The sequence below is a fragment of the Danio rerio genome, chromosome 13 (assembly GCF_052040795.2).
Source record: "Danio rerio strain M-AB ecotype USA chromosome 13, GRCz13ab, whole genome shotgun sequence".
Classification (NCBI taxonomy): Eukaryota; Metazoa; Chordata; class Actinopteri; order Cypriniformes; family Danionidae; genus Danio; species Danio rerio.
This window is the reverse complement of record NC_141033.1, coordinates 51,947,501-51,960,000: the sequence shown is the minus strand read 5'-3', so window position 1 is coordinate 51,960,000 and position 12,500 is coordinate 51,947,501. Positions and strand designations below refer to the sequence as shown.

The 12,500-nt window shown below is 36.4% G+C and overlaps 1 protein-coding gene and 1 long non-coding RNA gene across 3 annotated transcripts in view; one reads left to right on the top strand and one right to left on the bottom strand.

The window, feature by feature from the left end:
- Positions 1 to 12,500, bottom strand: part of LOC147841212 (uncharacterized) — a 1,204,737-nt gene that overhangs the window by 420,682 nt on the left and 771,555 nt on the right. The gene's annotated exons all lie outside the window — the stretch shown is intronic.
- The window catches only part of disc1 (DISC1 scaffold protein), a 92,686-nt gene that overhangs the window by 55,496 nt on the left and 24,690 nt on the right, over positions 1 to 12,500 (top strand). For both annotated transcript variants that reach the window (XM_087277775.1, NM_001142263.1), the window contains 2 exon segments: positions 9,024 to 9,264; positions 12,087 to 12,131. In XM_087277775.1, the coding sequence (XP_087133901.1) occupies positions 9,024 to 9,264; positions 12,087 to 12,131 (286 nt within the window).

The following is a 12,500-nucleotide window of genomic DNA, read 5'->3' as shown; positions in this document are numbered from 1 at the left end:
TTTTGTGAATCTTTTTGTTAGTGCTGTTGAAGAGAAATTTTTTAACAAATTAGAATTTTAATTTCTACTAACTATGCTATCTTTGCCATGATGACCACTGATAATATTTGACTAGATATTTTCAACATAGGCTCATTCTGAAAATGTACCCCTATATACATTTCTGGAGATCATAAATGATGTAGCCTGAGGTACATATGGCTGCATTTCTTCTTCAAAATGAACGCTATGGGGCGTTTTGTCAATGCTGTTCTGTTCGCACTTTCCAGCTGACCACTTACCTTTATATGGACGCTTTTTCCGCTGTTATCAGTTTGTTTAGCAGCTCGCCATGCACTTCGGCGAACTTGGGACACAGAGCGAAGTTGATCATGATGATGGGGTTTGAGTCCGTTGATAGAACGATTTCAGAAAGCGGGTAAGACAAAAACAATAGAAAAAAAATGTAAATCAACGAGTAAAAAACAGGGTGAGAATGTGGTAAAATCTGAAAATGTGGTAAAAATCAGGCGGTTGGTTGGGTTTAGGGAAGGGGGTGGGCGCTGGTCAATCTGTGCTTTTGAAAACACTATCGGTTGGGTTTAGGGAAGGGGATGAGTGGGTCAGTCGATCGGTCAATCAGTCAGTCGACAGCAGCCTCTGGTGGATTTACGTGAGAACAGCAGGCATTAATGGCACTTGGGAGAGAATTTTGAGCTCTGAGAAGGCGTACACAGTGGCCTCTGGCGAAAACAAAATCTGCAAAAAAAAAAAAAAAAAACTACTGGGACGTATTTGGCGCTCTCTAGATATATATACAGTGGTACGTTTTCAGAATGAGCCTGGGTTTGATATTTTTCAAGGTACTAGCATTCAGCTTAAAGTGACATTTAAAGGCTTAACTAGGTTAATTAGGGTAATGTGGCTAGTTATGTTAATTAGGCAAGTTATTGTAAATAAATGGAGCTCTCAAACTCTCTCGCTTCAATTCTCCACTAATAGTACAAATAGGAATATTAGAGGCGTAGCTCTGCCAAAATAATGAAAAATACCCTTTTTTTGCTCATTTTTGTGGGTATTTCTGTGGGGATGTTTTGCTGAATGTTGATATAGTGGAAATAAAGGAGGAGATAGTCAATTATATGCACTTTTGTGATTTTTTTTCTGTTAGTGCTGTTAAAGAGAGATTTGTTTTTGTACAGATCATAGTTTTAATTAATTTCTAATAACTGCTATCTTTGCCATGATGACCGCTCATAATATTTGACTAGATATTTTCAACATAGGCTCATTCTGAAAACGTACCCCGATATACATTTCTGGAGATCATGGATTATGTAGCCTGAGGTACAAATGGCTGCATTTCGTCTTCAAAATGAACGCTATGGGGCGTTTTGTCAATGCCGTTCCTTTTCGCACTTTCCAGCTGACCACTTACCTTTATATGGATGGCTTTTTCCGCTGTTATCAGTTTCTTTAGTAGCTCACCATGTATAGATTTCTGTGGGGATGTTTTGCTGAATGTTGATATAGTGGAAATAAATGAGGAGATAGTAAATTATATGCACTTTTGTGATTTTTTTTTTCTGTTAGTGCTGTTAAAGAGAGATTTTTTTAACAGATTATAGTTTTAATTAATTCCTAAGAATTATGCTATCTTTGCCATGATTTGCGGTGGTGCAGTAGGCAGTGCTGTCGCCTTACAGCAAGAAGGTCGCTGGTTCGAGCCTCGGCTGGGTCAGTTGGGATTTCTATGTGGAGCACTAGTCCATAGACATGCGGTACAGGTGAATTGGGTAGACTAAATTGTCCGTATGTATGAGTGTGAATGAGAGTGTACGAGTGTTTCCCAGAGATGGGTTGCAGCTGGAAGGGCATCCGCTGTGTAAAACATATGCTGGATAAGTTGGCGGTTTATTCTGCTGTGGCGACCCCAGATTATTAAAGGGACTAAGCCGAAAAGAAAGTGAATGAATGAATACTTTCCTTGGTAATTAATCACTAATTATGTGACTAGTTACTATTTGTGGGAAGTAACTATAACTAATTACTCTTCTAAAGAAATTAATATCAAATTGTATTGGAATATGTACATCTACACGCATTTTTTTTAAAGATACATTTTTGGCCTTTTTAAATTAGATGGGACAGTATTAAGACAGGAAGCAAAGTTGGAAAGAGAGAGGGAGTAGGGTAGGGAAATATCCTTGAGCCGGGATTCAAACTCAGGACGCCTCGATGTGCCACTGCACCGAATGTCAGCGCGCTAACCACTAGACTATTGTGCCGACACATTTACACACATTTTAACATCAAATTCTGTTGGTATGCAACATCTGAGCAGTATTCTAGTACAACATGCACTGGCGTCTCTCACTACAGGCCATTAGAAAGCGACAGCTGTGGGCTTTGAGGGGTAAAATAAGGTTATCTGTCTCTTTTTTTTAGCATAGAGCATCCCTGCCAGCTCTCTCCATCAGGGGATTCCTCTGTGTTTGTGAACATGCAGACATTGAGCTAATTGACTGAATTCAGACAGCCACCAGCTCTTTTCCTGAGGGAGTGACCTGTCAGTCATATTTCAGCATCTGTATGATATCAGAAAGCACAGATGGATAATAGTTGCTCTTTTTGTGGCGCTGTCAATCATTTTTATTGCTTTAATAGGTCAGTACTATCATCTGATTACCACCAATGACCTGCTTTGATAATATTTTGACATATACTTTGCTGTTTTCTGTTATATTCAGCAGTGATGTGTGGTGTGAAATTTAGCATCATTCCAGCTGGACAAGATCTAGTCAAATTCAACATTTTGTCAATATTTAAATATCAAATTTAATTGAAATTCAGTATTTTAGTGACATTCTAAGATGTCAAATCGTTTGGGCCTCTAGTGTTTTAGCAACATCGTGGCTCCAGCTGATTGAAGTCCAACATGTTAGCTATATTATAACGTCAAATTAAATTAGCAGCTTTCTAATGTCAAATTCTACTCCAATTCATAATTTAGTTAGCATTAACATCATCAAATCTAACGTCAAATTCTGTTAGAATATGTAAATGTAGCTATATTCCAACATTGAATCTATTAGAATGCAACGATTGAGGAACGTTCTAATGGGAAATTCTATTAGAATTTGTCAATTTAGCAACATTTTAACATCAAATCCTACGCAAACATTAAATTCTATTGGAATATGTAGTTTTAGCAACATTCTAACATCGACTTCTATTAGAATATGTCAATTTAGCAATATTCTAACATCAAATTCTATTGGAATATCTACATTTTAGCGACATTCTAACACTAAATTCTAATAGATTGCAACATCTGCGCAGTATTCTAAGATTCAAACGTTGATTGAAATCTATAATTATAGCAACAATCGAATGTGAAGCTCTATTAGAATTCGCAATTTTGTCCTATACATATACATGCATCTACTTTTATTTATTAATATGTTAATAATACACATGTTAAGATTAATGCAGTCATGAATGAGTCATAATGCAGCTAATTTGATCTTCAAATCAAATGAAATCAAATCACTTTTATTGTCACACTTGATCAGCAGCACGTGTACTGTGGATGAGTGAAAAGCCTAGGTGCTGGCAAAATACAGACAGTGCAAAATACAGACAGTGCAAAATACAACAGCATACTCACAAAAAATACAGGAGAATGTAAAATTGGCAGTGTTGACAGCGATATGTACAATGAATAGGTGTATCCATAGTTGTAGGCAGTATTGTTTCAGGTATGGATTGGTTAAAGTGCAGTGCATGCTACATATTGATGGAGTGCAGTGAGGAGTATTGAAGAGTCTGTGTGTGGTTTGTTTAGTGTTCATCAGCCTGATAGTCTGAGGGAAGAAGCTTTCCTTCAGTCGGCTGGTGCGTGACCGGATGCTGCGGAACCGTCTGCCTGAGGGTAGCAGAGAGAAACGTCTATGGCTTGGGCGGCTGGAGTCGCTGATTATTCTCTTGGATTTCCTCATGCACCGCCTGGTGTAGATGTCCTGGAGGGAGGGAAGCTCACCTCCTCCAGCAGTTCGCACAATCCTATGTAGGCCTTTGCCATTGCTGCTGGTGCTGTTTCCATACCAGGTGGTGATGCAGCCAGACTGGATGCTCTCCACAGTGCAGGTGTAGAACGAGCGGAGGATGTGGGGGCTCATTCCAAACCTCCTGAGACGCCTGAGGAAGAAGAGGCATTGTTGTGCCTTCCTCAGCACTGTGTCTGTGTAAGCCGTCCATGTCAAATCCTCAGCGATGTAGCCTCCAAGAGACTTGAAAGTGCTGACTCTCTCCACTGGCGTCCCGTTGATGGTGATGGGGGTGTGTTCTCTCTTCTCTCTCCTGAAATACATCACCGGCTCCTTGGTTTTGCTGATGTTGAGTGAGAGGTGGTTTTCCTCACACCACTGCGTCAGAGTGTGCGCCTCCTCTCAGTAGGCCGTCTCATCTTTATCTGTGATTAGGCCCACCACCGTTATGTCATCAGCAAATTTAACGATGACGTTGGAGCTGTGTTTGGCTGTACAGTCGTGTGTGTACAGGGAGTACAGGAGTAGGCTGAGAACACAGCCCTGTGGAGCACCAGTGGTCAGTGTAGATGAGGTGATGTTGTTCATTCTGACCACCTGGTGTCTGCTTGACAGGAAGTCCAGGATTCAGTTGCAAAGAGAGCTGTGTAGGCCCGGAGCCTGGAGCTTCACCTTTCTTCATGAGGTATAAAATCAAACACAAACACGTGAATGAATCTCTGTTGGTTTGTGAAGCTAAATGAAGCCCGCAGGAGGAGCAGAGCAACATGACGAGTTTCTGAGGAGTACAGTGTTGTCTTTTATCGCTTTAAGAAGCTGTCAGTCTCTGGAGACATTGAGTGTCAAGACTGCAATTATCGTCCTCGTGCGCTCTCACTGAATGTGAAGAGATTGATGGACTGTACGAGACAGCAAAGGGATTAGGTGGCTTTATAGTTAAACATCAAACTGAAGCTAATACAGTCTATGATACTTTGTCTTTTTTGTATTAATATTAGGCATGTAACAATATTGTAAATACCGTCATACCGCAATAGTAATTTTTTTCAATATTACCGTAGGCGCATGACTTAATAAAACTATATTTCTGAGAAAAGTTTGCTTAGGCGAATGAAGCGAACGGGAGGTAGCGGGAACTTCAATTCCCATCAGCCTAGGCGTGGCCATCATCCTTTGCGGTCTGTTGTCACTACAGATCCAGTAATGCGGAAATGGAGTGTGCTGCTAGTAGCGGGGAAGAAAAAGATCTGGAAATGATCGAACCTAAAGCGGGTTTTAAATCGGATGTGTGGAAGCATTTCGGTTTCTTTCTAAAAAGATACAAAAAAGAGAAAAGGTGACAGAAAAAAACAGTATGCAGGCACTGCCAGACTGTGGTGTAATATAAGTCGGGGAATACAACTAAAAACAGTCATGGGGACTGCAGAACACAGCACACTGTTCAGATTGATGCAGACATTGACTTGTACCGCAAAGAGACCTCTATCTCACTCATGGCTTGTCCTCTCAAGTGGTGGAAAGACAATGCACAACGTTACCCACTGCTGTCAACCTTGGCTAAATCATATCTCTCTGTCCCAGAAACCTCAGTCCCAAATGAGAGTTTTTTTTTTCTGTTGCAGGGGACATTGTAAATACCCAGAGATCCCAACTTTTACCAGATTATAGTTCTATGATAATTTTCCTTAAAAACCCATCTCTATCTAAGTGAGTGAGTGATTACATGTTGAGTGTGATGAGTTTTCAACAATACTAAATTGAAACTTTATTTTTTTATATGGTTTAATAGTTTTTTGTTATTAAAATTGAAAAATTGAAGTTCCTGTTTCGAAACTTACAGATAGATGGCGAATTTGTATGTCATTGATATGTTCAGTGCTAAGGTAAATAAACACTTTTGCCACTTTTTTTCGAGTCTTTTCATTAGTTTTGTTTTTCCTGTAAATTATTCAATAAATACCGTACCGTGCCATTCATACCGAGGTATTATCGTACCGGGAAATTCTGATACCGTTACATCCCTAATTATTATTATTGTTATTATTATTATTTTTTAGACCATTTTGAGGGATGTGAACAAAAACAATGGTCCCAACGTGTTTCCTGTTTTACATCTTTAATTTCTATAGCTTTCGAGAATCCAAAAAGGTCCACATATTGAAAAATAATATTGATAAATAAAAATAGTTAGGATAGCGGTTTTAACATTAAGATATGTTTGAATGGCCTCTTGTTAGAGTGATGAAATAAGTGGGATAACAAGCGAGAAATGTTCATGGGCCAATGACGTCACCACATTGAAATAGTCTATACCAGTGTTTCTGAACTGGTGGGTCGCGGGAACATTTTCAGTGGGTCGCGAAGTGTGTGGTCAAAAAAACAACAAAAGTTTAATTTTTAACTTATTTTGACTTATATTTTGGAATGCGTGCATGACAACCGTACCGTTTGACATGTGAAATTTCATTTAATTATAGCAACAAATATGTCAAAGCGCAAGTACGACCCCGAATATGTAAAGTATTAATTTACATATATTGACTACAAAAAAAAGACTTAAAGCTTCAGTGTGTCATAATTAGTGAGGTGCTCTCACAAGAGAGCACGAAACCTTCTAAATTAAAACGACATTTAGAAACTAGACAGCATGTTTTATTAACAGTTTAGTTCATGGTAACTGAACCTTTCCTTACCCTAACCACTGTTCACAGTATTTGTCACTTTTACTCTGTAATTTGATCCATTTTGTTAAATGACAGCAAAAAAAGATAGTTTATTTGTAAGTCTTGGTGATTTCCTTATGATTTATCTGTCACTACTTGTGTATGTAAAGAAATAAATACAAGTAAATAATTATTCCTAAAATTGTATTATAGTTCCTAAAAATTTGGGTCGCGGCTTGATGACCATGTAAAAAAGTGGGTCCCATGGCCAAACCAGTTGAGAACCCCTGGTCTATACCACGGGTGACCAATCTCGTTCATGGAGGTCTGGTGCCCTGCAGGGTTTAGCTCCGACTTGCTTCAACACACCTGCCTGGGTGTTTCAAGTATACCTAGTAAGAACTTGATTAGCTTGTTCAGGTGTGTTTGATTAGGGTTGGAGCTAAAATCTTCAGGAAACCGGAGCTCCAGGAACAAGTTTGGTGATCCCTGGTCTATACAGTACCTGCATTACTAATGACTAATTTAATTAAATTTGCTTTATGCTTTTATTTATTTAATGTACTGTTTTTTTATTTGTCACAACTGTTGCTTTTATACAGCATTAGAAAAAAAATATCTTGACTTGGCTTAACTAAATTACTATTCCTTAATTATAAAGTTGCATTTTAGCATCAGCGTTGATGTTTAAATGTCACTTGATTTTCAAGAAATATTTTCAAAAACGTTTCTGACTATTACAATGTTTGTCTTACTTCAAATGTTTGAATTATTAAAAAATCTATAGTTAATAAGTGCAGTATCATCAATCAGTAATCAAATAAAATATCTAATTTATTTAAAATTAAATATTTTATTACATATTTAAAAATAAAATCAATAATATCTTTATTAGCCCCTTTCACACATACAGACCTTTCGGGAAAATTACCAGCAATTATGGTATGTGTGAACAGGCCCTTTTTGAAAATACCGGTAAATACAATCTGGCTCTTTTCCGGAAAGAGAAGTTGTAACATTAGCAGTGATTCGCCGGAAAGCTGCGCTGTGTGAATGCAGAGGGAAGATTGCCGGATAGGGCGCGTCCATGTCTAGAATGCGCTGACATAAGACGTCTACTTTAGCCAATCAGAACACTCAGACGCACTCACGCCCGCACTGTTTGTGAGAATAAAAGCCTGTAAATATTGTTCCAGACACATTTAGCTGCTGGATGTTAGTCAGATAACGCTTATATGTTCATCTTAATGCTCACTGTGTAAATAATTATCGATAAGATACTTATGATAAGCCGTTGTCGGTTTACCTTCAAGCTCTGCATCCTTCAGTTGCTTGTGAAGCAGCCAGCACACACACATATCATGTACATCTCGACATGCGAAAGTGTTTCTCTATATGTGTTCATTAAAGTTGTTTACAATACTGATCCTTCCACAGAGTTTGTAATGTAGTCAAATGTTTACAAATACAAGCGCAGCCGTTTAGAGCTCATTTCTGGTTAATGATGTCAGAATTTACCGGTATTTTGGAGTGGATGTGTGAATGCTCTTTTCCGGAATAATTTCTTAACGTCCTCGCCTGTGTGAACAGCGCTTTTTTGAATTTACCGGTAAATACGTTCCAGATATTTTCCATATATTTACCGGTCTCACTGTGTGAAAGGGGCTATTCTCACTTCTCGCATCCTTGAATAAAAGAATGATTTAAATATACTGTAAACAAATGATTTGTTTTAGAGAATTATAACACAACAGGATGGTTAAAAGTGTTTTAATCTGAATACATATAATGAGAAAACCTGAAAGCCGATGTAAATGTACAGTTGAAGTCAATATTATTCGCCCTCCAGTGAATTTCTTTTTCAGAAATTTCCCAAATGATGTTGAACAGATTCAGGAATTTTTCACAGTACGTCTGATAATATTTTTTCTTCTAGAGAAAGTCTTATTTGTTGTATTTCAGCTAGAATAAAAGCAGTATTGAATTGTTTTAAATCCATTTTAAGGTCTATATTATTAGCCCCCTTAAGCAATATTTGTTTTGGATTGTCTCCAGAACAAGCCACTGCTATACAAAGGCTTGCCTAATTAGCATAACTTTACCCTAATTAACATAGTTAAGCCTTTAAATGTCACTTTAAGCTGAAAACTAGTGTCTTGAAGAATATCTAGTCCAATATCATTTACTGTCATCATGACAAAGATAAAATAAATCAGTTATTAGAAATGAGTTATTAAATCTATTTTGTTTAGAAATGCGTTGAAAAGATTACTGTGACTGTTAAACAGAAATTGGGATTTCAGCTGTAAAAGCGTGTCTTGTTTTTTCATAGCTGTGAAAGTGCAGCGCTGGAACATGTTTTGGAGGCTGATTTGGAGGCCTGTCATCTCCTCCTGAAAGGCCTGGATCAGAGAAACCTCAGCCTCTCCCAGACGGAGGATCTTCCCTCAGGATCCGCATCTGCTTCAGATGTCCTGCAGTTCACTAAAGATGAAGAGGACTGCGCCATGTTGACTGCTTTAGGGGGACGCTGGTGTCCCGAAGCTGATCTACAGCACTCTCAGTTCACAAAGGTAAAAATTCTACACCATATATTACCACAGAATTATCGAAATATTATGTGCAATGCAGTATTCAGTTAAAGTCAAACGTATTAGCCCCCTCTGTATATTTAGTTCCAATTTCTGTTTAACGGGTGGAGTATTCCTTCAACACATTTCTAAACATAAAAGTTTTAATAACTAGTTTCTGATTTATTTTATCTTCGCCATGATGACAGCGCATAATATTTTACTAGATATTTTTCAATAGTAACCCTTCTTCTTCTGCTCCCTTCATTTCCATTAAACCTCTTCATTTGCTAATCTTCCCTCTTTTCTCCTGCTCTTCCTGTTTGTGCTGTTCGTTTTTGCCGTCAGCTCTGTAGGCCTTTGTTGTGTGTTTGTGCATGGCTGTGTGTTGCTTGTCTGCTGTTGTCTGTTGTGTGCTGAAGATCCTGAAGGACTGAAGGTGAGCGGATGCTTTTCACTCACTCACTGCTGTGCTAATCTTGTATCACTTACTGTACTGTGTGTGTGTCTGCTGTAGTGTGTTTGCGTCTGCTGTAGTGTGTGTCTGCTGTAGTGTGTGCGTCTGCTGTGGTGTGTGTTTGTGTCTGCTGTAGTGTGTTTGCGTCTGCTGTAGTGTGTGTCTGCTGTAGTGTGTGCGTCTGCTGTGGTGTGTGTTTGTGTCTGCTGTAGTGTGTTTGCGTCTGCTGTAGTGTGTTTGCGTCTGCTGTAGTGTGTGCATCTGCTGTAGTGTGTGTGTCTGCTGTAGTGTGTGTCTGCTGTAGTGTGTGTGCTGTAGTGTGTTTGCGTCTGCTGTAGTGGGTGTGGAGTGTAGTATTAAACCCTTTTATGTTTAATATAATATAATATAATATAATTGAGGCGACGCAGTGGCACAGTAAGTAGTGCTGTCGCTTCACTGCAAGAAGGTCACTAGTTCAAACCTCAGCTGGGTCAGTTGGTGTTTCTGTGTGGAGTTTGCATGTTCTACCTGCGTTCGCATGGGTTTCCTCTGGGTGCTCCGGTTTCCCCCACAGTCCAAAGACATGCGGTACAGGTGAATTGGGTAGGCTTAATTGTCCGTAGTGTATGAGTGTGAGTGTGTATGGACGTTGCCCAGAGATGGGTTGTGGCTGGAAGGGCATCCGCTGCGTAAAACATATAGTGGATAAGTTGGCGGTTCATTCCACTGTGGCGACCCCAGATTAATAAAGGGCCTAAGCCGAAAAGAAAATGAAGGAATGAATAAAATAATTAAATATAATAAATTTTATATAACCCAAAAATAATAAATGTGTCGTTGTTTCAGGTTATTATATTAAATAATATTAGAAAATGTTTATTTATTTATTTTATTATTATTATTATTATTATTATTATTATTATTATTATTATTATTATTATTATTATTATTATTATTATCATTAATTCCATTGGACACCCACACTTTTGAAGTATTTAAACTAAAGTACGTTTTATAATAATATTATTAATATTATTATTATTTATTTTTTTTATATTTTTTTATTATTTTTTTTATTCACCCACACTTACTTTAAAAGTAATAATATTATAATACAATACCTGCATAATAGTAATAATAATAATAATAAATGATATAATTTATAGCTGTGTACACACAACAAAAATAATAATAATAAATGTTTTATTATATATTACAATAATATTTTACAAAAACAATGTGTGTTTGTATGTGTGTGTGTATGTATATTTGTATATATATATATATATATATATATATATATATATATATATATATATATAAAATAGTTCATACCTTTGTTACTTTTATTTAAATAGTATTTATTATTATTTAATAACTTTTTTATATTAACTTGAAAAATAACCTTTGAAAACTGGACTTTATTAGAACTATGTTAAGCTGCTTTGACACAATCCATATTGTGAAAAGCGCTATATAAATAAACATGATTTGAATTTAGTTGAATTGGTGGTGGAGTGGGGAAACCCCACTCTCATGATTGTGAAGTGCTTTGGGTGTATGGCCATACACGATAAACACATTACATTACATTTCATTACTGTAAATTTACTCTATTACTGTAAATACATTATAATGTAAATAAATAAAATATGAAAGTAAAAAAAAAACGTTTTATAATAAAAAAAAAACTTTTTATTAAAATTAGTTTTAATAATAATAAAAAATATTTTAGTGTTCTTATTATTTCTGTCAGTGTTTACTAATATCAACTGTAATAACTTTTGTAACATTAATTAAAATTTTATAATTATTATAATGTATTATATATTATTATCAATAACATTTAACATAAAATATTTGTCTTCTATTTACTTGATTATATGCACCTTTATAAACATTTACAGTACATATACTAGTATTCTTTATAATAATCCACATTGTTGCATGCAACTCTGTTTTTCATGAATGTATTGCGCTTAACTATATAACACTAACATTTTGACAAGCTAAATGTGATTTTAAACAGAGTCTAATAAAAGAGGCGGTGGTCTTGCCTGAACCTCAGCCACTTTAATATTGCCCACAGGAGATGATAATTAATATTGTGTCATTAAAATCCAAATCCATGAGAAATGAAGCTGTAATGTGCTTTAGTGAACTAATATTTTTGCCAGCGACTGCTAATTATTCTCTGCTCTAGCACACGACTCCTGAATGCAATCATTACGCACACAGATGGGCCGAACGCTAGCTTATTTTTCTTCTTTTCAGCCGTAATGACGAGTTATGTCGGTGCGCTGAGTGCTTTTTAATAATAGATGTGCTTTATTGTTTTGTTTTAATCTTCTGCGATAGTGAATCATTCATCATTCGTCTCTTGCAGAAATTGGAGGAGTTTCTCTTCTGTTTGGAGGACGAGGCTCCAGAGGTGAGTCTGGTTTATACACAACCTGCTCTTCATACTAATATACTACAGTATCAGTCTGTCAAACAAATAATTCATTTATTAATTCATAAATTAATACAGTTGTTCATTTACATTCCAAGTCTCTCGCATAATTTCAGCATATGCGTTTTAAATGAAAAGTTATTTATTTATTTACTGATTTATTTATGTAGGATTTATGTGAATGCTATAAAGTCCCAGTCTGACATATAATTTCAGCACATGCATTTCCAATTAAAGATTTTTAAAATGTATTATTATTTGAATTAATTAATACATTTATTTATTTGTTTGTTTGTTTATTATTTAGGATTTTAAAATAGTTTTAGCTTTATTTGAATTTAAAATGTT